The 25,415-nt window shown below is 47.7% G+C and overlaps 1 protein-coding gene across 4 annotated transcripts in view; it reads left to right on the top strand.

Moving 5' to 3' along the window:
• The window catches only part of PEBP4 (phosphatidylethanolamine binding protein 4), a 206,452-nt gene that overhangs the window by 160,845 nt on the left and 20,192 nt on the right, over positions 1–25,415 (top strand). For all 4 annotated transcript variants that reach the window (XM_032800924.2, XM_032800922.1, XM_075062752.1 and 1 more), the window contains 2 exons: positions 14,955–15,000; positions 20,563–20,679. In XM_032800924.2, the coding sequence (XP_032656815.1) occupies positions 14,955–15,000; positions 20,563–20,679 (163 nt within the window). The remainder of the gene's footprint in view (positions 1–14,954; positions 15,001–20,562; positions 20,680–25,415) is intronic.

Consider the following 25,415-nt stretch of genomic DNA (forward strand, 5'->3'; position numbering starts at 1 on the left):
GAACCTGTATCAGGAAGATTGGAGAGAAACCTGGTTGCACGTCTGGTCCCTCTGAGCCCCCAGAGTGAACAACAAACAAATTTTAACAGCACACACAGAAACTTCCCTCCCTCAAGATTTGAAAGTATCCTGTCCCCTGATTGGTTCTCTGGTCAGGTGACAGCCAGGCTACTGAACTTGTTAACCCTTTACAGTCAAAGAGATATAAAGTACTTCTGTGCTATTAACTTTTTCTTATCTGTTTATGACACTTCTCAATTCCAAACTTTTCCCCATTCTGCATCAGGATGAAAGGCAGGTTTTTGTGAAAAGCCACAGCAAAAGAGACCTCCCGTCCTCATCAGGATGTGACCCAAGTTCAAGTCCCTGCATCTGCAATGTGAGTGCCCTAACCACCGGGTCATAGGGCCAGTCTCTCTCTCTGCCCAGTGAATGTTTAATTATTTATGCAAAGTGAAGCAGCTACAACAGAAAAGACTCAAGAGAGAGCCACCCTGAAATATCCTATTCTATGAAAAGTTTCAGTTCCAGCAAGTCACCATATGCTGACCCCCACACCCAATGGGAAATTCCCAACTCGCTCTCCCCAGGAGTCCTGATGTCCAGCCTCTCTCAACTCTGCTGTGACTAGTAGACCCCTACTCCTGCTCAAGGCTGGGAATGTAACCCAGGAGTCCTGACTCTGCAGCCCCTCTGCTTTAGCCTATTGTTCATACTCCTCTAGACAGCCAAGATTTAGTAGTGCTGTTGTGAAAAGCCGATATGAGTGTCCATCCGCATAGGCTCTACATAGGATCCCAAACCCGAGCCAGTGAGTGATGGGATGGTAACCAAGTTCCAGCTTCCACCAGACAACCTACAGCCTCTGGACATCTGGGAGTCTGTCCCTCCTTTGCTGTGTGCAGACAGCAGTGCCACGGTGAGCACGAAGGTGTGCCAGGTCTTAAACTGAGTCCTGTAATGTTTTTGTTTGTTTGTATCACTTGCCGACACAACAGCAAGTTATGCAATGTTATGCTAAGAGCCCTGCCAGGACCTTGTTTTCCTATTCACAATCTCGGATTTTTTCCTACCTGGTTTCATCTGATCACTGTCACTTTCAAGCGTCACCCCTGGCAACTCCTGGCAGATGTACAGCAGTCTATGCTGTATGGCAACACCTGTCCATGCTGTAGCTTTGCCACATCAAGCTGATCACACTGGTTATCACATGGTCTCCCTTTGGGGACTTTGTCAAATGTTAGATGATTCTGGGACATTCAGTGTTCAACCGGACACTTGCAAGGGTCAGGAAGGGGTACCCTAGCCCCTGAAAAAATGTATTCTGGGGTGTTTTTTGTTTTTAATCTCTTTTCTCTATAGCACTGGGGATGGCCCTGGCTGGAGATGGGACACCACACAGTGTGGGCCAGAGCTCTGAGGTAGCACCGAGCATTTTCTCCCCCAGGTGCTTCGCTGGCTGGTTCTTGCTCACATGCTCAGGGTCCAGGAAGGAATTTTCCCTCAGGCCAGATTGGCAGTGATGCTGGGGTTGGGAGGTTCACCTTCCTCTGCGGCATGTGATGGCAGGTCACTTGCCAGGGTTATCTGAGTATCTCTCACTTAATCATTTCCCTGCCATTGTGGAGGCCTTCAGCACTGGTGCACCTCGGTCCCTCCTGGTCTCTGCCTGTGGCACATCAGAGCCTAGTCTCCTGTGGGCTCTTGCGCTTTGGTCTCATTTCAGTTGTTGGGTTTAGTGTGCAGGTGTTGGGTGGGGCTGGTGGCCTGTGATATACAGAAGGTTGCACTGGATGAGCTGGTGGTCCCTTCTGGCCTTAAACTCTATGACTCTGTGCAAGCTAGGAGAGATTAGATTGTAACTGGTAACCGTTGCCAATTGTCAATTTCTCCCTCCACTCAAAACTCACTGGAAAAATGCTGGAACTCAGCAAGAAAAGGAAAGTGTTTTGATGTTTTTCTTAAATATCACATGTGTGTTTGAGTCCCTAGCAAAGAATTCGGTATTTCACAATGCTTAAAACTGAAATGCAAACCCATTACTATGAAATAACATGATTCTATACATTACATTTGTGACTCGGTCATGATTCTCAACTGCCATGCTCAGATAGGGCCCAATTTCTGCCCTCACCCCCACTCCGCTGCTCACGTGGTGTCATCCCTTATCCCATGAATAGTTACATTCATATTAGGATTGTCTTCTGGTTAAGGGAGCTGGACTGGGATTTGGGAAATCAAGTGTCAGTGGCCAGCTTTGGCACAGACTTCCTCAGTGACATATGGACAACTCATGTAACCCCTCCCTCTGCAAAATGGGGGTAACCCCACCTCTCTCGCCCCGTTTGTCTGTCTCAGCTAGTTAGATCATTCTTTGGGGCAGAGACTGGCTCTTGCTATGTGTATGTACAGTACCTAGCTCAGTGGGGCTCTGAGCTTGATTGGGGGTCCTCCCATGGCACTACTCTAATACACAGAATAATGACAGGGTAGCAGAATTAGACCCTGAATGTATAATGGCCAATGACAATCTGTGTGTGTGTGTGAGAGAGAGAGAGAGAGAGAGAGAGAGAGAGAGAGAGAATTTCCTTAGAGTGCAAACATTTATGTTGATAAAGATGGAGAAATTATTTGGAAACCAGTGTCTGTTATTCCGCAACATTTGTTTAAAAGTAGATTTCAGCCTTCAGAGCCTAAATATAGGTCAGCGGGGAAAGGGGAGAAGGGACAACGGGAAGCAGAGAGTCTCCCCAAGGAAAACCGAAAAAAAATTCTGCCAAACTGTGTGTACATTTTTTCCCAGTTTTTGCACAGCTCCACCAGGACCTCCCTGGTAAGTGTGAGCAAAGGGCACTAGAACAGCCTTAGTGATTTGTACACTCCATAGCACAGTGCAGTTAGCAGCAGCAAGCACAGGGGGCATAAATGTTGGTGTGAGTAGCATTGAACAGAGGCTGTTGTCTGTATGCCTAGCTAGCGAGCTCTCTTCATCTGATCTAGTCTATCTTTCCTGCAGGACGTATTTTTAATCCATCTATCACTACCTGGTACATGAGCATCTGCTTGGGGGTGGTCTCACAACTGGAGCTGAACGTGAACATTTGCAGGAGTCCAGAACTGAGGTCTGGTACCATTCTAGAGAAAGGGGCTGGTTGTGAAGTTCAAGCCTAGATCTGGATCCAAACTGCCCCGGAGCTTAATGCATTCGGATTTGGGCTTTGGGTTCAGATCAGACTTGGAGAGAATTCCAGCAGGAAAATGCTCCACCCTTTTAGTGAGTGTTTGGCACTGCATTTGCTATGGATAGGACTGGAGAGCTGAATCAGTCCTGCTAAGCTGCCCTCTGTAGCAGAATCCCTGCATTCCCTAGAAGCAACTAAGGAGCCAGGGTGCTCATCTGCCTGGAACACAGGACTCTGGGCAAGACCTTGAGATTCATAGGCCTAGTGCAGAACTAGGGCTGATAACTGGGGAATTGGCCCATTACTAGTGCAGAAAGCAATAGAGGAGAGGGTTCTGAACGGCAGGAAATCATAACTTCCCTCTCTCCTGCCTGCAAGGCGGGGGCTCAGCAGCACCAGATTAGCTCAGCCTTTGAAGGGAATCCCTAGGGTGGCTTTAGCCTCCCAAGACTTCTCTTCTCTCGCTCCAACCCCCTCTCCCTGCTTCAGTGTCCAGTTAGGTTTGAGTCATCCTAAGGGACCGGAGCATCTGTATGCAATTCCCACATCCAGCGTTATCAACCGCAATGCAAAAGGGCCCGTTTAATTGTCTCCTCAGAGCAAGGGGCAGGGTCTGTGAAGCTGTCAATGATTCTGGGTCTGAAAGGGCAGAACCCGCAACTCAGAGAGACCTGGGAGAGGTAGAGAGGAGACCCTGAAAAGCTGTGAGTGTGCCAATGACAGCTTCTCAGTGCAGAGCCAGGTCAGCTGGAACCCGGATGTTGGTCCCTCCCCTCTGGCGTGATACACTAAATGAACTGTATAAATCAAACGAATAAAGCATTGGATGATTTCCAGACCCCACCGGAAGCTCTGGGGCTATAGTTTTGCTGGTGGTTGGGAGTTCTGTAGTTAGAGCAAGGGTCAGACCTCCTGGCTCTGGATGAGGAGTGTCATCCAGTGCAGCAGCTCTCAAACTGTAGGGTTGGGACCCCGTTTTAATGGGGTCACCATGGCTGATTTAGACTTGCTGGGGCCTGGGACTCCCCTCGTAATGCTGAGATTTATCCAACTCGAGATGAGCTCCAGCCATAAAACCCAAACCTACATCTGGATTTTGAAACTCCAGAGTTTTGGAGTATTCAGAGCTGGGGTCTTGGTCTGTCCATCTCTACAATGGACCTCTTATAGTCAACAAATCTGGGCTGAAAATATCACTAGGCCAGGCTTTGTCTCGTGATGCTTCCAGGGCTTTGTGGGCCAGAAGCAGAAAGTGCAGAAGTGGATAAAAATGAAAATTATTGGGAAGAGAAAAAAAAACTACCATTTAATATTTATATTACAGTAGCAGCCATAGGCTCAACCAGGATCAGTGCCCCTGTTGTATTAGGTGATACCATATGTAAACACATTCCCTGCCCCAAACAGTTTACAGTCTAAGATGACAAGGGACATAGAGCTAAGAGTGGGGAGGTGTCGTAGCTTCCTACTCAGATTTGAACCTTAGCGTTCATAAAATGAGAAGCTAGCACGAACCCTCTAAGCTTAATTACTAGCTTAGATCTGATATCGCTGCCACAAGCCAAGGATTCCAGGGCTTGGCTTCCCGCTCCTGGTACTCTCTCGCCCAAAACCTCTCTCTGGGGAACCCCAAGACTTCGACAGCATGCCCTAAGCCTCACACCAAGGGAAAAATAACCTCCTCCCCTTGTGCCTCCTCTTTATCTCAAATCCCCGGCTCTCGCCCTCCTCCTTGGGTTTATCCGGCGAACGACACTGCCTAACTAAAACATCCTTGACTTCAATACAGAAGAGAGGGACAATCTACTTCCCGCCCAACCACCCCTCCTTCTTCCCCTGAAGGCTGACAGATTCACCTCCGTAAATCTAACACAAAGAGAATTTCCCTTCCTTCGTTCCTTAGCCTACCCAAGAGAAAACTCAAACAGGTCTTAAAAAGAAAGCTTTATATAAAAAGAAAGAAAAACACATAAACATAGTCTCTGTATCAGGTTGACAATAAGGGTCAATTGCTTAAAGAAAAAAAAAATGAATAAACAACCTTATTCAAAAAAAGAAATACAATTTAAACAGTCCCAGCAACTACACACATGTAAATACAAAAACAATATAAAAACCTATATTGTCTTATACCTGTACTTACAACTAGGAAACAGAAGATTAGAAGCTTGAAGATAGAAAGATCCCTTTCATAGCCGAGAGACAGACAAAAGACCCCCACCCAAAACATTCCCTCCCTGAGTTTTGAAAAATCTGGTTTCCTGATTGGTCCTCTGGTCAGGTGTTTGGTTCCCTTCGTTAACACTTTACAGGTAAAAGAAACATTAACCCTTAGCTATCTGTTTTTGACAGGAGGGGAGGAGGAGAGATGGATAAATCAAATAGATACAATGTTGCTAGGCATCCTTATAGTTGCAATTTTTTTCTTTTAACGGCACTTTTCACGCCTAGGGTTTGTTTGGAGAAGGCTTGGTTCTTAGCCCATGGAGGTTGGTTTATCCCTCCTTAGACTTTCCCTTGGGTTGGTGAGAGCCAATTCATAAATCCTGGCTTCTTTATAAAGATAACAAAGAGGGAGAATAATAAATCTGATCTCCTGCATGTGCCAGTTCTGAAGCCGCCTCTCCCCTTCGAGCTAGCGTGCCCTAAGTGAGCAGCGCAGGAAGCACCTTATTTGTTTGGGGATTAACTTCACCAGTTTGCTAATTGTTCTTTAATTATGTCAGCCTACTGTAGGGACAGCATCCAGCTTCTCCAGCCTGAATTCAGAGTCTTGCAGCACAGAAAGACTTGCAGGCCAAGACGCTGCAAATGCCAGGAGCAAGCAGCTGCTGCGCTCCATCCTGCTATCCCTCCTTGCAGAGAGCTCTTCTTGTTTACTAGTGTTCCAGCTGTTGGCTCGGGGCAGGGTGAAGAGGGGGAAGGGAGAAGGAGTTATATCTGGGAGTGAATAACAAGCCAGCCCTGTTCTTATTCACAAACCTCAGTCCAATCAGTCATCTGTTTGTCCTGGTCTCCTGCCAGCTATTGTGTTGATTCCCACACCCACTTTCTCTAACCCTGAGTCACTGCCTTAAATTTTCTCTCTCCACCGATCCCCTTCCTAGTCCCCTGCTCCCCCTTCCTCAGATGGAATCAGACATGTTCTAGAAAAGATTTATGAAGAAGAAAACAAAATATAACTCATTCAATGTGGAACGGACGGCACCAAGGGCCCAAGCAGACCTACCTCAGAGCCTCAATGCTCCCCTGCCGTTTGCGGGACAGGGCGTTGGAATGAGCTACAATGTAACGAACTCGTCTGCATGGCAAAGAGCCGCTCAGGACAACATGCTGGTCTCCTGCCATGCAGAGGAGTTTTGGAAACTCAGGAGGGTGTTGTGTTTTATTCATTCATATTGTCCATGAGCGCCAGCCAAATCCCGTCTGGTATTTGCAGAAGGCATCTCGGGTGTTGCAGTGGGTTACAGCTCCATGAATGTGCTATGGCAGCATCCTCCTCTCTTCTTCAATAGAATTATCATAAAATATTAAGTTCTTTGAACCCAGAATTCTTTCTTTGCCAGATGTTTGTACAGCACCGAGCACCATCAGGCCCCAATTACTGTATTCCTGTCACACTTGAAAGGCCCAGTTGAGATTGGGGCTGCATGGTGGTCAGTGCTCCACAAACAGCTGGAAGGGGAGACAGTACCTGCTCTAGAAAGTTTGCAGTCAAAATATCCAAGACAGACTAAAAAATGATTTTTATCCCCATTCTACAGATGGGGAAATGAGGCACAAACAGATTTAGGGCCAGATTTTGGAAAGAGCTCAGGGACAGTTTTTCAAGGACTCGGCACCCCCCATCAGAGCCAGATTTTCAAGGACTCAGTTCCCATTTAAGTACCTAAACAAGGGCCCAACTTCCCAAAGCACTCAGCAGCCAGCGACTCCTGTTCTTTACACTGGTGGTCAGATTTTCAAGAGCTCTCAGCACCCAGTGGGCTGAGCTTTTTGGAAAATCTGGCCCTCCATGACTTCAACCAAGAATTGAACCTAGATCTCCCGAGTCCAATTCCAATGCCTTAATCACAAGATGTCCCCAGACTTTCCTTGACTGGGGTCCCCAGGTAGTACATACGAATGGTAATTTATCGAGCTGCGTCCCTTTGGGGTTTATACGCACCAGAACAACATCACTGATTTCCTTCAGCTCCTCTCCTCCATGGTCTTAGCGGAGTGGAGGGTGGGAATTTTTAGCTCTCCCCTTACAAGCCACAGACCACATCCTCGGGAGGTAAAAAGGATGTTAAGCTCAAATGGTGTCATTAAGAAATATTAATGCTCTCATAAAAGGGTATTTAATAAACATGGCAGCACATCAGTGTCCATTAGCTCACTCCATGCTAGGGATCCACAGAGGCTGTGCGGCAGCACGCGGAACACTGTGGGCAGTTACAGCTCAGTAGCCTCCAAGCAGACGGCATGTAGACAGAGCTATTAAACTAACATTGGCACATCCCAGGTGGCATTGCTGCCCCAGAGCCCCACATCTCCATTCAGCGCTGCGCCTCCGCCTCTCTCATGCTCTCAGCTGTTCCAGCCGGCACTGGAAAAATAGGTCTCTCCAAAGTTCTTTGCGAGGGTGATAGCACAGCCCCCAGGGGGCCTGCTCCTTGCAGAGTGCTACATAGATTTTACAAAACAGCTGGGTCTGAACAAAACACCCCCCGACTCTGGCGAAGTTTGGAGCCCGACGGGAACATGCTTCTGGGCTGTGCCTGAGATATGGCCAAAGGACCCAGAAGTGCCTAAACCAATGGGATTTAGGCTTGTAAATCCCCAAGACTCTTCTTAAAATTGTACCCCGACTCAGCAAGTCTCCAGACTTCAGCCAAAGTAGCCACACTGAGAGCAAGCAGCCACTGGGGAGTAACCCTGGCTCGGGGCGTGCACACTTAGCCCTGTGCCTTAGCCCTTGCTGAACCCGCAGATGAAACTGCCTGTGGTCAGCAGAGTTCGAGCAGGACTTCCCTAAACAGGGTAACTTTTGTTTCCTGAGGGCCACATCAAAGACTAACCCCTCCCCACCAGCTCTCCCCTTGTGCTCCCAGCCACAGAGATGTACACACTCATGCATGCTCCAGCACACCCAGTGGCAGCCTGTAGCACGCTTTTATAACACCGTCTCGGAAAGGCAGTCCCCACAGAGGCTGCTCAGGGAAGCACACTAGGGCTCTGCCAGCAACAGAGATGGTAGATTGTACAGCAGACATGGTTTCACAAAGGTTGGGCAGTGGAGACCCTGAGCAAGTGAAGCAAAGTTGAGTTGTGTCTACCCAGTTTGCAGGCCACTCTCTGGAGAGCAGTTTCATGTCTCAGGACCCTGTAGGGAAGGCCATGAAGAAGACGTGGGGCCAATTTGCCTTAAAAGCCCCCAGCAGGACTAATTCTGTCCCACCCCTGGTGCAGCAGGAGCTCAGGGTTCAATCCGTGCTCAGTGTTAGTGGTGAGATGAACTCTGAGGCCTTTGAAGCACGGTGAACCTTTAGGACAGCCTTGGGGATTTCCAAACAGTACTGCGAGTTCAGGAACCTCGGTGTCCCTGTAACATAAATCCATGAGGTCACTGGGTTTTGTTTTTTCCAAGAGGCTGCTGAACTGAAAACTAACAGGTGCCACCCCAGCTAAGGGGGAGCCTGTTCTATTTACAAAAGGCAGAGGAGCTTCCACAAGCACTCGCCTATGACAAAGCCCAGCTGGCACAGGTGGGGACCCTGCATATTGTTTTTATTTCATCTCATCCTTTCCTTCTCCTCTCTGCTGCCTAATCTAACCATTCCTTGGATTATTTTAGCACTTTCCTTCTCTGCTCCTTTCCCACTGATTGCCCCACTGCAGCAGGGAGACACATCCACATGCCAACGCTCAAATGATCGAGGCAGGCATGACTGAGACACCATCATTCCTTAACCCCTCAACCCCAGCTGGGAGTATTACTTCACACTAGGGGGATCCATGAGAGCCCCTGTGTTTGTGGGCACAGAAGTGCACTCCCGGGGACTGAAGGATACTAGCCATTATTTAGCATGGTATTTTTCTCTAGTGTAGACAAGGCCAGAGCACCCCTCAGGTGGGACATAAACCTACTAACATTTGAGCCTGTCAAACATTCAAACAATGTTCACATGGGTTTGAAATTGCACAAAGTGGCGCATCCTCACTCCATATCTCAGGAGTGTCTGTGGGTCAATGTAATTCCATTGGTAACAGTGGATTTATGGGAGAAGGGAAGGATTTCCTCCTCTGATGAGACAGAGCTCTTTGATCAACATCACAAGAAAATGAATGAGCTGAGAGGTACAGGAAACACTTCGATTTGGATGTCCACATTAGGTAACTAGACTTCATGGAGTTATAAAGCAGATAGGAATGGTGGATGACTGAACAGTAGCTTGTAATCCCAACAGTACTGCCAGGGCCAGCTATAGGCAGTGCAAGCCTCCTAGGCAGATAATGGTCTTCATTCCCTTCCCTCCAGAATTCTCAGAGTAGGACCTCCATGTTTGCCCTTCCCTCTGCTTCCCCATGAACTCTTCCCTTTTGCCAGTCTACCTGCATCTCCCTCTCCCAAACCACCTCAGCTCTCTCTCCTCTCCCTCTCAATTTCTGCATCGGTCTCTGGCTTCCACTCTCCCCGGCAGTGCTGGGTAATTTGTACTTCAGATGGATGTGTCCTCAGGTTAGGAGACCAGCTTTGCACACCCGGCCTATTATCATCAACCTCAGTTTGCAGATGGGCAGACGGAGGCCCCGAGCTATAAGTCACTTGCCCCCAGGCATCATTCACAATACAGCTCAGAGGCTGGACTCTTCTGTTCCACCACAAGACACCTCTTCCTCCTACCCAGATAGCAGGCCGAGTCCTCTGTTGTGCTGCACCACGTGTAGTCCCTTACAGTGGATCAGTGCAAAGTGCATCATTGCAATAAATAGCAGCACTTTACAAGGTGTAAATAGAGAGACAAGAAGCAGGGCAGCAGGTATCAAGCCAAAGCTGTCTAGGTAATTTTGCTGGGATCATTTCCACTCAGGAGCACTCCACACACTGGAGGCACAGCGCTAAACCAACACCTTGAAGCATGACTCTGCAGGATGCCACCATAGCTCCAGGGAACAGCTAGTGCCCTTTAGTCAATTACCTTTTGTTAACTGAAAAAATCAATGGATTCCCACTGCATTCAGACGGTGATGCCTGTGGTGCATGGAGCACCTTCATCACCAGAGAATGACATGCTCTGACTGCTCTCATGCTGCAGGCTGCAACTGGCCTCAGCTTCGCTCCATGCCAAAGTGAGAAAGAGGCACCTGGAACTTCTTTCCAAGTTAGGAATGGGTGAGAAGGCAGACTCCCACCTCTGCCTGCCCTGGAGGGGGGGAAGAAAGTGATTGATACTTCCCAGCAAATGGGAAGAGGTGGGTGAAGAGATTAAATCATCTCTCCTGCACTCGCAGAAATGTACTGCTGACCCCACGCTCTGGTGGGGTCAGGAGGAGCTGGCAACCGGGCCCTGGCAGATTCCAGAGTGGGCGGGCAGTTTGCAGTCAGTAATTGAAGAGGAACAAGGAAGCTGCCTGTGTCATTACTGGGCCCCATTCATCCAGTGGAGCGGAGGTGGGGGCTGAAAAGCCTGGAGCTGGCCTTCTCGATGTCCTCCAAAAGCACACAGGCATCTCACCAAGGAATCCAGGCAGGCAGCCCAGCTAATAAAAGCTGCATGGAGCAAGTGGGGCTGGGTTTGACCCCAGGTGCAGATATGGCTCCCCAGAGTCTCCAGGCAGGCTCTCCCCACAAGCAGAGCAGTGCTGCTTGTTTCCATGAGGATAGGCAGCCAATGAATCAGCAGCCCAGAATGCCTTGAAGGTGCCAGAAGCAGCATCCTTTACTCCAAGCTGGCATGAGAGCCCCCGGGCTAGATTCTGCCCCCCATCACACTGCTGCAAACCCAGAGCAACTCTGATGACTCACGCCGATTGGACGCTGGTGTAACGAAGAGCAGAATTTGCTCCTTTGCTTTTAAATCTTGCCATCTCTCTGCCTCTTTAATAACAAACAGCTATTGTAAAGTGCTCTTCCCCGCCCCGCTAGCCCTAGCCCCACCGGGCTTTTCCTGTTCTCTCTTCTCAATAGGAGCCTGATCCTCAAATCCAGGGTATGTCAGGACGTGGCCAGATTCCACCACACCTGGGATCCTGCACTGGCCAGGCAGCCCATGTTGTCCTCATTTTACAGACAGGGACGCACCACAGCCCAGAGTGGGAGGAGGCTGGCTTGGATTCACATAACAAGCTGTGGCATATGCAGGAGCAGGTCTGCTCACCTCGCTCCCAGTCCCATGTGCGGCAGTCAAAAGACCAACCCTGGTATTGAAGACACCTCACTAACGGTGGTCGGAGGGTCTCCTAACTCTGATCTCAAAGGGGTCAAGTTTTGAGTGTGGTCCTAGAATTGATTTCAGCTCCAAACGTACCCCATTATACATCGTTAGCTACTAGCATCTGTTTGTTCAGTGTAATGCTTCTGCTCCATTCCAGCCCTTAAGGAATCGCTGCCTAGGTGGGATCCTCGCTGTCAGGGTGACCTGCCCAGCCCCAGGCAACTGCCACCAATGACAGCTTTCCCTGCTTTGCCTTCAGGCAAAACAGCACAAGTATCCTGTGTCCTGAGGACTCTGGAGATCTGTAGTTGGCGGCCCATACCCTGATTGGGGTGATGGGCATGAGTGAGTGAGTGAGTGAGTGACTGTGTGGATAGCTCCATATGGCCTCACTTGAGCAGTCTGCTGAGTCAGAGAGGCTAGTCTTTCCTGAAGTTGGCCATAAATCAAGCATCAGAGCTTTTAATGGCAGGTCAGCGCATTTAAAAAAAATAATCAGAATTTCATGGAATGCTCAGCACAGTCCTTTAAATCCCCCCCATTCCCCGCCACCCCACATTCTTGCCTGGGTTTGGAAGAGAGGGTGAGATAAGAGTTATCCAAGAAGTGAAATTCATCCAGGTGGGGTCAGAATTCCCAAAGAAACTTGGGGGGGAACACTCCTGCCATCAGAGAATGTTAGAGCATTGTTCTCGTTAGATACACTGCTCCGTGAATTGGCACCCGGCAGCCATGCAAACTCCCCTCACACCTTCACCCTGGACGCGTCGCTTCTTTCCTTTGATGGGCAAGTAAAATATTAGGCCAAGATTTTCAAAAGTGATGAGTGATTTGGGGTTCTTCAGGGTTTTTGGGGGGGGTTGGGGGGGGATATGACACACCTCCAAGGGGCAGTGTTCAGTTCTAAGCACCTGTTCTCTGAAAACCAGGCCCCTTCAATCACTAGTCACTTTTGAAAATCTTAGTCATTAGTACTTTTATCATCAGCGTGATGGAAAGGGTGGGTGAGGAAATTCTGTGCTGAGGCTGGTAAAATTTCATGGGGCTTTGCAAAGCTAATACATAGAAACTGAGAGGATGTTTGCATTACAATGAACTTTACTATGCAATGTGAATCTTGGTTGATGTTCTCATCACCAAATGACTCAATGAAGATCTGGCTTCTATTATTTTTGGAAAGGGTGAAGCTTGATCCAGCAGTTCTGGGAGTCAGATGCGTTCTATCTGCAGTTATCTGATGCTCCTTTAATTGCTACTTAATTACTGCTAGGGCAGGTCAAGACTAAGGAGCATTGGCAGAACTGGGTGCGTGTAGGCAGGCAGGACTGGAATAACGGGGGCTGTTCCAGATGAGTATTCATACACATTGGCAGAGCTGGGTAGGAGGCACAGGACTAGAATAGCAATGGGTATTACTGTTGCAGACTGGGGTGCACTGACAGAGCTGAGTGGGGGTGCTGCAGGTCAGGAGTGAGGTGCATTGGCAGACTTGTCGAGGGATGTTTGCACGGCATTGGCTTGTGCTGCACTTGGCTCTCTCCATCTGTTAGTGCTTGTTTGCTGATTTGCAGCATATGATTTCTGCCCAACTGCATTTTGTTCTCAACAAAACCTTATTAGAATTCTCCATAAGTGCAGCAGCAGGAAGAGGTAAGAGAAAGAATGTGATTGGGTGGTAAACTCAAGGCAAGCTAGGGCATTGAATTGTGCCAGGCTTGACACCATAACTAAATTATCTTAGGCTCTCCTGCAAGGTTTGTGAAATGCTCATTCTTGACTGTCCCAGGATATAACCACAGGCATCGCATCAGACGGGATGCACAAAGACTTGCAAAAAGAACAGGAGTACTTGTGGCACCTTAGAGACTAACAAATTTATTTGAGCATAAGCTTTCATGGGCTACAGCCCACTGCATCGGTTTTGAACAAGGTTTTTGCAAAGTCCGCGAACACAGTATAGATCCATTCTAGTCTACAAATGAGAACAGCATGGGGATGGAGGGGCAGCATGCTATAGGCTGGTCCCCAGATGTTGCTGGTGGGGAGTGTAAAGCACATATTGCCTGAGGAAGTGTCAGGGACATCTTCTCTGGATCCATCAAGGGAAGAAAATCAAAGCGTCTTGGGCTGGGAATTGCTTTGGGAAGCTCGAAATCTTTTTGGTGAATCTGCATCTATTCTTAATTCACTCAGTGTGGGCTGGTAATTAGAATACAGCAGGCCAGATTCCCAGATGGTGTAAATCAACTTGGCCTCATTGTCTTCAGTAGGCCAGAACCTCAGATGGTGTAAATTGGCAAGGCTTTATTGACTTAAATGGAAGCATGACAGTTTACACCAGCTGAGGATCTGGCTCCGCAGCTGTAAATTGCACCTGTCAGGTTTTGTAGGCATCTCTGATTCCTCACCTTCTTTCTCGACACTCCAGCCTATGTGCTTTCCAAAGACACTGTGACCTTCCTGCCATCACAGGGATATTAATTAGCCCCTGCCTGAATACCTGTGCACAGGATGGTGTCGGGGCTTTTAGAGAGAGCTTTTGTAGCCTTCCCAGCATCCCGTGCCCAGATAACAGGTCTAATGTGATCCGTCTGACAGTCCCTGTGTGCTGGCTTCAAGAGCACAGTGACAGCACAGCCTGTGATTCAAGGGAACTCTACAATGCATTGGCTGTGGTACACAAAGTCACTGACACTTTTAAAATATAAATTAACAAGCAAAATATAGACCCCGGCACATTCTCTCCTCACCCTTCCCCGCTTACCCAGGGAAAGGAATGACACCTGTCAGGAGAGGTTTGGAGAAGGTGAAGATGAAGGAAACAAACTCAGTTCAGGAAACTTTCTAGCTAAACTCAAGCGAGGCACTGTCCGGGGGGTGCTCCATGCTGAGAGGCAGCACCGCGAGTGAGGCTGCAGCAGGCTGTATTGTGCTAACATTAAACGCCCGGAGGCAGGTTCCCCAAGGTACCAATGGCACTGACTGACTTTCATTGGGAACTGGGCACCTTACTGCCCCTTGTGCCTTTGAGACCCTCCCCCTGGATGGGTAAGTCTGACAGTGGCTGGGGCCTCGCTTTCTGTCTCAAAACTTGCTTCCTTTATGGTCACCCCCACCCCCATCCCCACCTGTTTGGCTCATCCACCTGCCATCTCTCCTCAGAACCCAGACTGTGAGCTCTGTGCGGCAGGGACTGTTCCTTTACTGACTGTCTGTACAGCACCTAGCACAGCGGGGGCATGATCCTTGACTGGTGCCCCTAGGCCCCACAGCAATGCAAATAAATAGGTCCGGTGAGCGACTGCATATTCTGGTGTCCTGTGCATTAACCGAATCCCTTCTGTCATTGCAGGGCACAGACCTGCGGGCTGGAAAACTTAAAGGCCACGTGCTAACAGGTAAGCTGGAGCTGCACCAACCTGACCTGTCTGACTGTCCCAAGACTTCTGGCCCATGTTACTAAACTTCTGTCAGCATGGTTTGCAAAGGGATGGTTTAGGGTCACTGACTTCCACTGGCCATTGAGAGAGCTGGGCTCCAGTTCATTTGTGATCTCTCTCTTCCTGGGTCTAAGGGGATGGGGAAGACAGCAAGCTCAGCGCCTGGGACACATGCTTGGTTTTGCTTAACCAGGGAAGCTTCTGACCCATTAAGGAGCAATCTTGATGGGTCCAAAGGGAATTCTGTGCGACCCTCCCTGGCTGTGAGGGAGGCAACTGCCACCTATCACTGCAGTATCTGGGTGCCGTAGTAAGGCGTTCGCCAACAGGAGTAAGTGCCCCAAGCAGAGGCCATTAGTCTATCAACAGGGTTGGTGTCAGATCGCAACCACAGGTAGCCATGGCCTTTGCAGATCCCCCGCTTCGGAATTTTGGAATCATTTCAAGGGGAAAAGAGGTTTGCAAAGAACATTTAAAATAACCCTCCTGCACGCACATTTTGATTTGCATTCAGTAAACACATGGAAAGATGTAAATAGCGAGGGATTCCCCCAGCTGCAGGCTTTCAGAGCACCGACAGCCTTGGCCTCAGCACCGGAAATGCAGCGAGGAGGAACTATTTCACATTCTAACCAGACAACAGGTTTCTCTTTGATATCGATCTCTTGTTTAGCTGATACAGGAAAATGAGGAGGTGTTTAAAGCTTTGCAAACTTTTTCAACCCCAGAGCAAGCCAGCTGAAGCACTCCCCACCGTCCTCCACCTCCTCCCCCGCCCGGCTTCTTAGATTATTCACTGTAGGTGGAATGTCCCCAAATCTCTCTCTCTTAATTTGTGCCTGAGCTACAAATGGTGCAAACTAGCAAGCAGCTGTAACTAGCCCCCTGATTCGTCTCTCCGATGAGACCTTCGCTGCCAGCCTCTTGCTTGCATGACAGGGAACAGGCTTCCAAGAGAGGTTGTGGAATCCCCGTCACTGGGGGTTTTAAGAACAGATAGAACAAACCCCTGTCAGGGATGGTCTAGATTTACTTGGTCCTGGCTTAGCACAGGGGGCTGGATTTGATGACTTCTCGAGGTCCTTTGTAGCCCAACATTTCTATGATTCTAAGTAGCAGACATCTCTTCCACCTGGAAAGGAGCAGGCTGGATTCTACCAGGGTGGAGGAGTTGAACACATGGGGCCTGCTTCTCTTTGCACCTTGTGTAGCCATTTACACCAGCGTAGCGTACACCAATCTGATTTAGTAACGCTATACCAACGACTGCCTAAGGTGCAGGGCAGCAGAGAATACAAGCCAGGGCCTTTCCATGCATGAGATTTCTCTCTGGGTGCTGTCTGAACAAGAAGTCCCTTAAAATCAAGTATCCTTAATAGTTTATTTTAAAGCCCCAGTATTTCCCATCCCTGCAACCAGTTCCATACCTTGCTTTGCTATTTTTGGAGTTAAGATCATAAGGAAATGACAATCCGCCACACGCAGTCTGGGAGATGCAAAGAGACTTTATTACACACCTGGACAGCAGCAGAGAAATGTTTCACAGTAAACTGACTGAAACAGAACTCATCCAGAGGAGCAAAAGGTGTTAAAATACCCAGACAGCGGAAGAAATCCCAGCCCACTTAAAGCAAACGCAGGAGCTGTTTGGAAGAAGGTGGGCCCCAGTGGTCTCTTTATAGGCAGATGGTATATGGGAACGAGAACTTGCAATGCAAAATGGGCCACACTCAACCCTGGGGTTCCCTGATTAATTCGAATGATGTTACAGCAGGGAGGGATTTGGCCCAATATATCTCTGGTTAAAGGGATATTGTCTAGTAGCTTACGGGTAGTTTGAAAAAGAGATTTTCCAAAAGCTGCTCTGGATAGCAGTGTGTTTTATTATTTCTTTAGAAAATACCATTACTGTCTTTTCTTATTTCAACCTTCCAATGAGGTATTGGGAACCCCAACCTGGCAGCTGCTGGCCAGTGCAGCAAGGGCCAGAGAGTGAAGGTAACTAGAAAAGCAAGGTCCGATTTTCAGCAGCCAACTGCTCCCCTTCTGACACTTCCAGCCAGACTATCCAAAGTGCTCAGCACCCAATGTTCTCAGCTCTTGTGAAAATCTGACACTGATGGTGAGCACTGAAAACCCTGGCTGTGAAGGGTGCTGCCTTGCAAAGCAGGAGTAAGTCAATACCACTGCACCCCCATAGCCAGAGTGTGCAGGGTCAGGCCCAAAGTTAAACTGATTGGGTTTGTCTCACTTCCCAAGCAGAACGAAATGCAGAAAGCCACTTGGCAGCATCAACAGTGGTGAGAAGTAAAGGAAAGCCTTTCTTTTTAATTTTTGCTAATGCTCTGAGGAGATGGCCGTGGTGGCTTTCTCTTGCTCAAATGGCTTAATTTTTTCAGGTCCTGGAGGAATTTCCACCTTTTGTCCCTTCACGTTACATCCTCCTTTCCTGAAATAAATATGAAATGCTGCTTTCAGCCAAGTTTAGAGTTTAACAGTTACAGAACATCTGTATACATAATCTCTTTGCATGTCATTAGACTCCCTTTGGTGATGCACGCTCTATACCTGCAGGTTTCCTGTAATACAAAGGCCTGAGCTAGATCAATGGATCCAAACCCCACCCTGAACTCTGGGCAAGTTTGGAGAGGGCCCCAGATCCAAAATTTGTAGCTATGACTCTTCTCTAGCAGAGAGATGAGATTTTTCCACCCAGGGTCAGGTTACAATTATATCACACTTCCTCCTACCAAAACCACAACATGTTGCTTGAAGGTAAAGCTGGTCAGGAATTTTTCCCTGAATTGGTTTTTGGTCAAAAATGCCGATTTGTCAAAATTGAAACTTCATGAACCAGGTTCCGATTGGATGAATCTCCCGACTCAAAAAAACAGTTGGAAAAAGGAATTTTTGGAACTGTTAAAACATCTTGCACTGACATTTTCAAAACAAAAAAAAATCAAATTTGATTTGAAATGACTTTGTTTCCAAACCGAATCTAACTGAACTAAAAAAAAGGAATCAAAATCAAATGAAAACCAAATATTTCAAAATTATCAAAACAAAGTTCCCCTTGACCCAACCCAGAAAAAAATGTTGGCGCATGAGTATTTTTGAGAGTTCATCTTTTTGCCCCAATTTGAGATAGGGAAAAAGTTTTGAACCTGAAATATCTGAGGGATGGGACAAACATTTCCCACACAGCTGTACTGGAGGGAACATCAGCGATGACAATAAAACGCTGGCCAAGTGTGTGATGGTGTACATGGACACAGGGCGATGTTCCTGCCTGAGCCTAACTGAGCAATCAGCTAATGCCCTGACATATGAGAACAGAGTGTGAGGCTGCTTCTCTTGCTGGAAAACTAGAATTCAAGCAAATTCCTGGAGGACAGGTCCAACAATGGCTATTAGCCGGGATGGGCAGGGATGGTGTCCCTCGACTATGTCTGTCAGAAGCTTGGAATGGGCGACAGAGGATGGATCACTTGGTGATTACCTGTTCTGTTCATTCCTTCTGGGGCACCTGGCACTGCCCACTGTCGGAAGACAGGATACTGGGCTAGATGGACCTTTGGTCTGACCCAGTGTGGCCATTCTTATGTGGTGCCATTCCCCTGCTTTTTCAGGAGTTGCCCTGCCTTGCTTAGTAAACAATCGCACACAGTAATAAGTATGGCCTACTGATTGGGAGAGCACCATGTTTCATTAAAAATACAAGCTAATATTTAACAACATGTGGGAAGGGCACCAGGGTAGCATATAAATCACCATCATGTTAGGAGGAAACCTCGATTTTTGTGGAACAAGGGATTTGATGGTGTTTTCATAGCCATCAGCAGCTGGCCTATCAAATGACCCAGCTCCTGCAACTGGATTTCAAGAGAAGAAAGCAGGCACAGTCCCCTAACTTGTCTGCTTGTTTCTCACATCTTGGCTGCCCTTCTCTGATGTCTTTAATCCAACTCAGCCCATGAGGGTTTGTCATTTTTGTGTTACAGTATTAACTAGGGACCCCATTGTGCTAGGCATTGTGTAAAAGCATAATAAGTGACAGTCTCTGCCCAAAGGAGCCTACAGTCTAAACAGACAAAAGTCCCCAACTTGACTGTAAAACTTTCCTTTCCCTCTGAGGTTTGGTGTCTGAGGATTTCAAAATGTTGACTGGTCCTTGCACTATCCTACCTGTGTCTGTAGAATCAAAACACTGCTCACTGCAGAAGAATCTGTAGGATACTCAGGTCCAACAAAGAAATAGTTGAAAAGAGTGAAAGTTAAGGTTTGTTTTGCAGAAAGTAAAAGATTAGTATTTACTGGGGGCCATAGGGATGCACAGCATTCCACACTGTACAGATTCAGACGTGGCCCCCGACCCAGGGAGTTTACAATCAAACACAGGCAGGATGAGGTCAGACTAGATGATCACACTGGTCCCTTCTGGCCCTTACAATCTATGAGAGGATGGGGCAAGAGAGCAAAGGTGAGCAGCAGGATCATGGGACAGAAGGAGGCTGCTCTGGGGAGTAGTGGGCAGCGTAGAAGAATATGCACAGCTGGGGATGGGGATGGAGAGCAGGCGGGCCGGGAGCCGAAATGTGGGGTTAGAGCAAGACTATGTGCAGGTGATGAGCTTGAATGTGATGCCTTCAGGGACAGGGGAAGGCATTTGAGGGGATACAGGGAGATCTGGGCAGAGGCAGTCCAGACACTAGGCGCAGGCAGAGTGTTCTAGAGCTGTGGAGCTAGGGTGGGGGCTGGAGAAGCAGGTGGGGTCAAATGGGAGGTTGTTTCAGTGGAGGGGAAACAAGAATGTGCTTGCAAGCAGGTGGCAAGAGGCCAGATGGGTGGAAGATAAGGGAACAGGAAGGCCTGGGAGAAGGAAGGCGGGAGGGGAGAGGATGGGGAGCTGGGGACACATACAATGTGTCTTGGCAGGGAGACACCTGAGATTGCACTAAATTTCTTCAGTTCTTTTTGTAACAACATGCTCACCTGAATACCCCAGCAGGGTGGTAACTGCCCTGCCCCGCTCTCCGTACTAACCATGGGCCCTGGGGCCGGGCCTCAAAGTCTTGCTTGGCTCATGGCTGTGGAGAAATAGAGTAGCCCCATCCTCTTCTCTAATGTCAGAGTCATTTTGATGCATGCAGTGCTGCTCTGGGTCCCTTTGCACAGGCCTGCAGAGTCCATTCGCACCGAGCAGTGCCAACCACTCACGTCCAAGGAGCTCCCTGAGCTCCGGGACCAGGGAGGAGGAAGCCGCAGAGAGGGCTCAAAGCTGCAACCTGGGATCAATAGTGCAACAGCTCATGCAACGCATGGGGATTGGGCAGAATACAGTCCCTGGCTGCAAAGTTACTGGAAGCAAGGAGCAAAGAGGGTAATGGAGTGTGGGGAGATTTTTTTTCCCTGAAAATGCCAGCTACAAATAAATTGTACCATACGCATCTGGGGTATGTGATTATGGGGATGGAATTTGGGCCAGGCACTAGCCTCATCCACTGTGTTTTCTCTGTCCAGACTACGGCCGCCCCACACCTCCATCCCGGAGCGGGTACCATCGCTACCAGTTCCGTTTGTATGAGCAGCCAGCTCACGAGGCCATATCCCTAAGTCCAGAGGAAGAGGCATCTTTGGGTAAGAGATGACCCGCCTTCTCTGTGTGTTGCTGAGCTTGCGGTCTCTGTCTGTCTGTCTCTGTTAGCACAGCTAACGTCCGAAGGGAATGATCATTTCATCATCTCTCTGCACATTTGTTATTTCACCATCTCCCAGTCAGTGCGGTCAGGTTTTCAAGCTGGGAAGCACCCGAGGACCCCAATAGAAAATACGCCCCCTAGTAGAGGCATGCATAGCTATGTACTGCAGAACAGACAAAGACTCTAGGTCCCAATCTGCATGGATGCCATCAACAGGAAAGCACCAGTGCTGGCTGGGTGGGGGCGGCAGCAGTTGCCCAGTAGGAAAATAAAAGGTGCTTGAGCAAGTTTGGGGGAAGGGCAAAAATTAGGGTCACTGCAAGTGGCAAAATCCCAATGTGCACTTACCCCATCGGATCCAGTGGAGTGGGTCCTCATTTACACCAGGGAGAGGGGAATCCTGCCCCCATGCAAAGCAAAAGACATTAGCGCTCATAGAGGCAGTAGAGAAGCAGAAGATTCTGCGCTTGCCTGGATTCCTATTTGTACCGGCAATAGACACCCATTTTTTTGCTGTCCAGGTTTCTAACATGATTCCCCTGGTGAATGTGGATGGATACAATGAGGCTTTGCAGAATGCGATTTTTTTAAATAATTTCGGTGGATAATATCGCTGTTCATTTTTAAGCTTTTTTTTACTTTTATCTATTTAAATTTTCACAATTGCCCAAAATTATGGAGGGAGGGCGTCAGACAATAATTATTTAATGACAGAAGATGTTGAGATTCAAAACCAGAACACATTATCACCATTAAAATACAAATTGTCACCATCACGACAAAATATACAAAGTAAATGTCCTTAAATCAACCTGTAATAAATTCTTAAGCAGCATTTTTCTTTCTTTGCCTATGTGTAAATATTGATTCTCACCAATGGAAATATTTTTGTCAGTTTGTGTGTGCGCACTGAAATAAATGTTTACCAATATTTATCAATGAAAATCTAATCCTTCCAAGCCTAGATATGAGAGACCCCTTTTTATAACTGTGAAGTGTATTGTGTCCCTTCTTGACCCTATTAACATCTGATTTAGACAACAATGATGAGGTAGTTTGCATGCTGTGGAGCTGGGCAAATGTTTTAGTTTCAGGGCAATTAGAAAAAGCTCCCCCCCAACAAAAAAAAAATTAATTTGGGGTCAGACCAAAAATGGACATTTCTGGTGAAATCAAAAAGTTGACAAAAATTGTTTTGAGTTAAAATGAAACAACATTTTGATTTTGTCAAAACAAAACATTTTGTTGGACCTGAAATGTTTTGCTTAGATTTTGAGCATTTTTAAACATATTTGAATTTTTTAAATTAAAAGCTATGAAAATTTTGAAATGAAAAGTCATTTTGAACCAAAAAATGAGAATGTTTCTTTTAAAAAATGTCAGAATGAACTGGTTAGATTTTTTTCTGATTTTTCCCCTCAGGTTTCATTTCTAAACAAACAATTCAGCAAAACGTTTATGTCACCAGATTTGCACTTTTCACTGAAAAAATTGGTGTGAAAAACATTTTGCCCAGCTCTAAGTCACAGTCCCCGCCCATCTGGCAAAATTTAGTCATGGTATAAGTGAGTGCAACTCCAGTGATTTCAGTGAGCTGCATTAGATCCCCAGAGTAAGGGACAGAATTGATTGGTTGACCTTCTCCCCTGGTGTAACACCATTAACTTCAACTGAGTTATGGCAGGGAAGAATTTAGCCTATCATGGCACATTTCCCCTGCTCATGGGTAATGTGCTTCTCCAAACACCATGATTTTGGTTCTGATCACTGTGCAGAAATTGTGTGTGTGTGTGTGTGGTTTTTTTGGTCTGAATATTGCCAGGTTCTGGACTAACCCCACAGACTCAATGTGTACAGACACGCTGAAGGTGCTTGGTCACATATCCTATTGCTTGCTGCAATGTGTGTAGTTACATAAGAGAACAGCAATTTTAGATAATTCACCTGTGCTTGTGCACAGAAAAGGGCTGGCAAACTTTGTGGAATCAGGAATCGTCTTTTTAAGAGAACAGGAGAGAAAAGTTCATGTAATACTTCATTATTGTTTTATTTACTTTATTTACTGTCCAAGCAGCTTGCGGTCTAGTTCTGGCGCAGATGTTCTAGACACAGATAACACACCATGCAATGACACATGAGGTGGAGAAATTTTCCCAAGGTCATTGCTGGGATAATCCTCATTCCTGGTACTTCTGTGGTGGGTTGCATCCAAGGAGCTCAAAGCACTTTGCAAAAAGTCACACTTTACTCTCAAATCCACAGCCAGAAGCAGATGGGGAAACTAATGCACAGAGAGGTGGAGCCCAGAGTCAGAGCAAGTCTGTGGGAGAGCCACTGAGAGAACCCGGGAGTCTCTACTCCCAGTGCCATGCCTTAATCATGGGATCATCTTCCCTCGCATCCTCCTCTGTGGATGAAGCATGTTTTGGGGATGAATTCATAGGGGGAGTGAGAGTCACAAGAAGAGGGAGATGCAGAAAAACGCATGGGTACAGGAGCATAAAAAGGAGGAAGGGAACAGTTAGGAGGTCCTGGAGTGAAGGGAGTGAGAGGGTCAGTGGAAAGCAACAGGAGGATTGGTGTAAATGGAGTAGGAGGAAGGCATGATTGTAGATTCAATGTTGTTCTTACTGAAGCTGCCAGGGTTAGAAACGTGAGGGTCAATGAGGAAAGAAAAGCAGAGCCGACACAGGGAAGGAGCACAGTGGAGGCAGGGCTGATATGGTGTGAAGAAATCCCACTGTGGAGCAGGCATTTCCTTAGAAACCCTCCATGGCTGGAGCACATGCAGGATGAGGGGCTAGTAAAGCACTCTCATCCCCTTACCTCCACGGTGCCAGGGGGCCAGGCAGCGGGTCACAAGAACTATAAAAACAGCCAGCACTATTATTATTAATAATTTGTATTGCCTCAGTGCCTCAGAGCCCCTGTCCTGGACAAAGCCAGTTCCTTCCCCAAAGAACATTACAATCTCAATACAAGACAAGAGACAACAAATGGAGACAGACAGATAGACGGGGAGTACAAGGAAACAATGAGACGATATTGGTCAGCATGAGGAGCAGAGGTCTCACCCAGTGGCCTAACCATTGTCACATTTTTGTAAAGGAGAGTTTTAAGGAGGGATTTGAAGGAGGTTGATGAGGTACCTTGGTGGATGTTTATGGAGAGAACAAAAGATAGCAGGGTGATGGACAGAAATCCTCTGAACCAACAGTCAAAGGCGGGATACGGCATGCTGTGAAGGAGGAGGGCACTCTGTGTGGGGCAGACCGCAGTCCTAATAATGTGTGCATCTTATGATACCGGTATGTTCCCCCATTCCCTCCATTCCACCCTGGCCAGACTTGTTTCTCTCATGCACTTGTTAGGGCTTCTCTTGTAGGCTGTATGTTCTTTGGAGTAGAGCAGTGGAGTGGAGAAAGTCAGTGTTGGAGCAGAGCTTTCCCCAAAGACTTGTGTTTACAGTATGTTTGTACAGGACCTTACACAATGGGGCCTGACTTGGTGTTTCTGCAGTGAGACAGATCCCAGCAAGAGCCTAGTTCTACTTCAGGAGGCCCAGCATCATGCAGATGCCTTCAAAGGGGTCCCTAAAAGGAGCAAGGCTGGTGTACCTTTTGGGGTGAGGCTCAAGGAGCCGCTGTTAAGAGTTGTAAAAAACTACTCAGCCGACCAGTTCTAAATCACTTGGGTAGCGGAATCCAAGGTGGGGAGAGGTCTCAAGGGCTGTGAAATGCTGACAAAACCTTGCTGGCAGATCCCCAAGCTCAAGCAGTTTCATCAGCAACACCTCTGGGCTATTATGCATATCAGGTGGTGAGATAAACATCAGGAATAATGAGATTTGGCAATGGAGTTGCACAAACAGCCCCGAATCATAGCTCATAAACTCCCTGTCCCACCAGGCCAGGCACGCCCTCCACATGGAGGGATGACCAGGGTCCCAAAGAAAACTGCCACATCACAAACTTTTCACAGGCAGGAGATTAAGAGACAGGCAGAGGGAAAGCTGCAGGGATGCCCTGCAAGGTGGCCGCACCCATGGTGACATACTGGAAGCACTGGCAACAAACAAAATCCACGTGCAGAGCCAGAAAGTTCTGCAAAACAAGCGCCTTGCAAGCAATGAGAGAATAGGGGTCAGGTGCATCTAGCAAATTATACTGTGCTTCCCTGCCCTACCCATGCAATTAGTTTTGTTATTATTTATTCTTTGTATTAGGCACCAAGGTGTCCCAGCCATGGACCAGGATGCACGAGGCATTGTACAAACACAGAACAAAAAGATAGGTGCAGCTCCCAAAGAGTTTACGTTGAGCAATGGCCTGCTAAATGCAGGGTTGTGAGTTCAATCCTTGAGAGGGCCATTTAGGGGTCTGGGGCAAAAATCTGTCAGGGACAGTATTTGGTCCTGCTGTGAAGGCAGGGGACTGACCTCAATAACCTTTCAAGGTCCCTTCCAGTTCTATGAGATAGGTATATCTCCATATAATAATAATAATTTACATGGAATGAGCCTCTTCAGCTGCCTTGGCTACAGGGGGGAAGTTTACAAATCCTCCCCACCAAACCACCTAGATCAATCAGATCAGTAATTCTCACCCTTGTAATACTGTAACTCCCTAGTTTCAACACAGCCTATGAGCTCACAGAAGTTCTTGTTAACACGAA

The sequence above is a fragment of the Chelonoidis abingdonii genome, chromosome 2, assembly GCF_003597395.2.
Source record: "Chelonoidis abingdonii isolate Lonesome George chromosome 2, CheloAbing_2.0, whole genome shotgun sequence".
Classification (NCBI taxonomy): domain Eukaryota; kingdom Metazoa; phylum Chordata; order Testudines; family Testudinidae; genus Chelonoidis; species Chelonoidis abingdonii.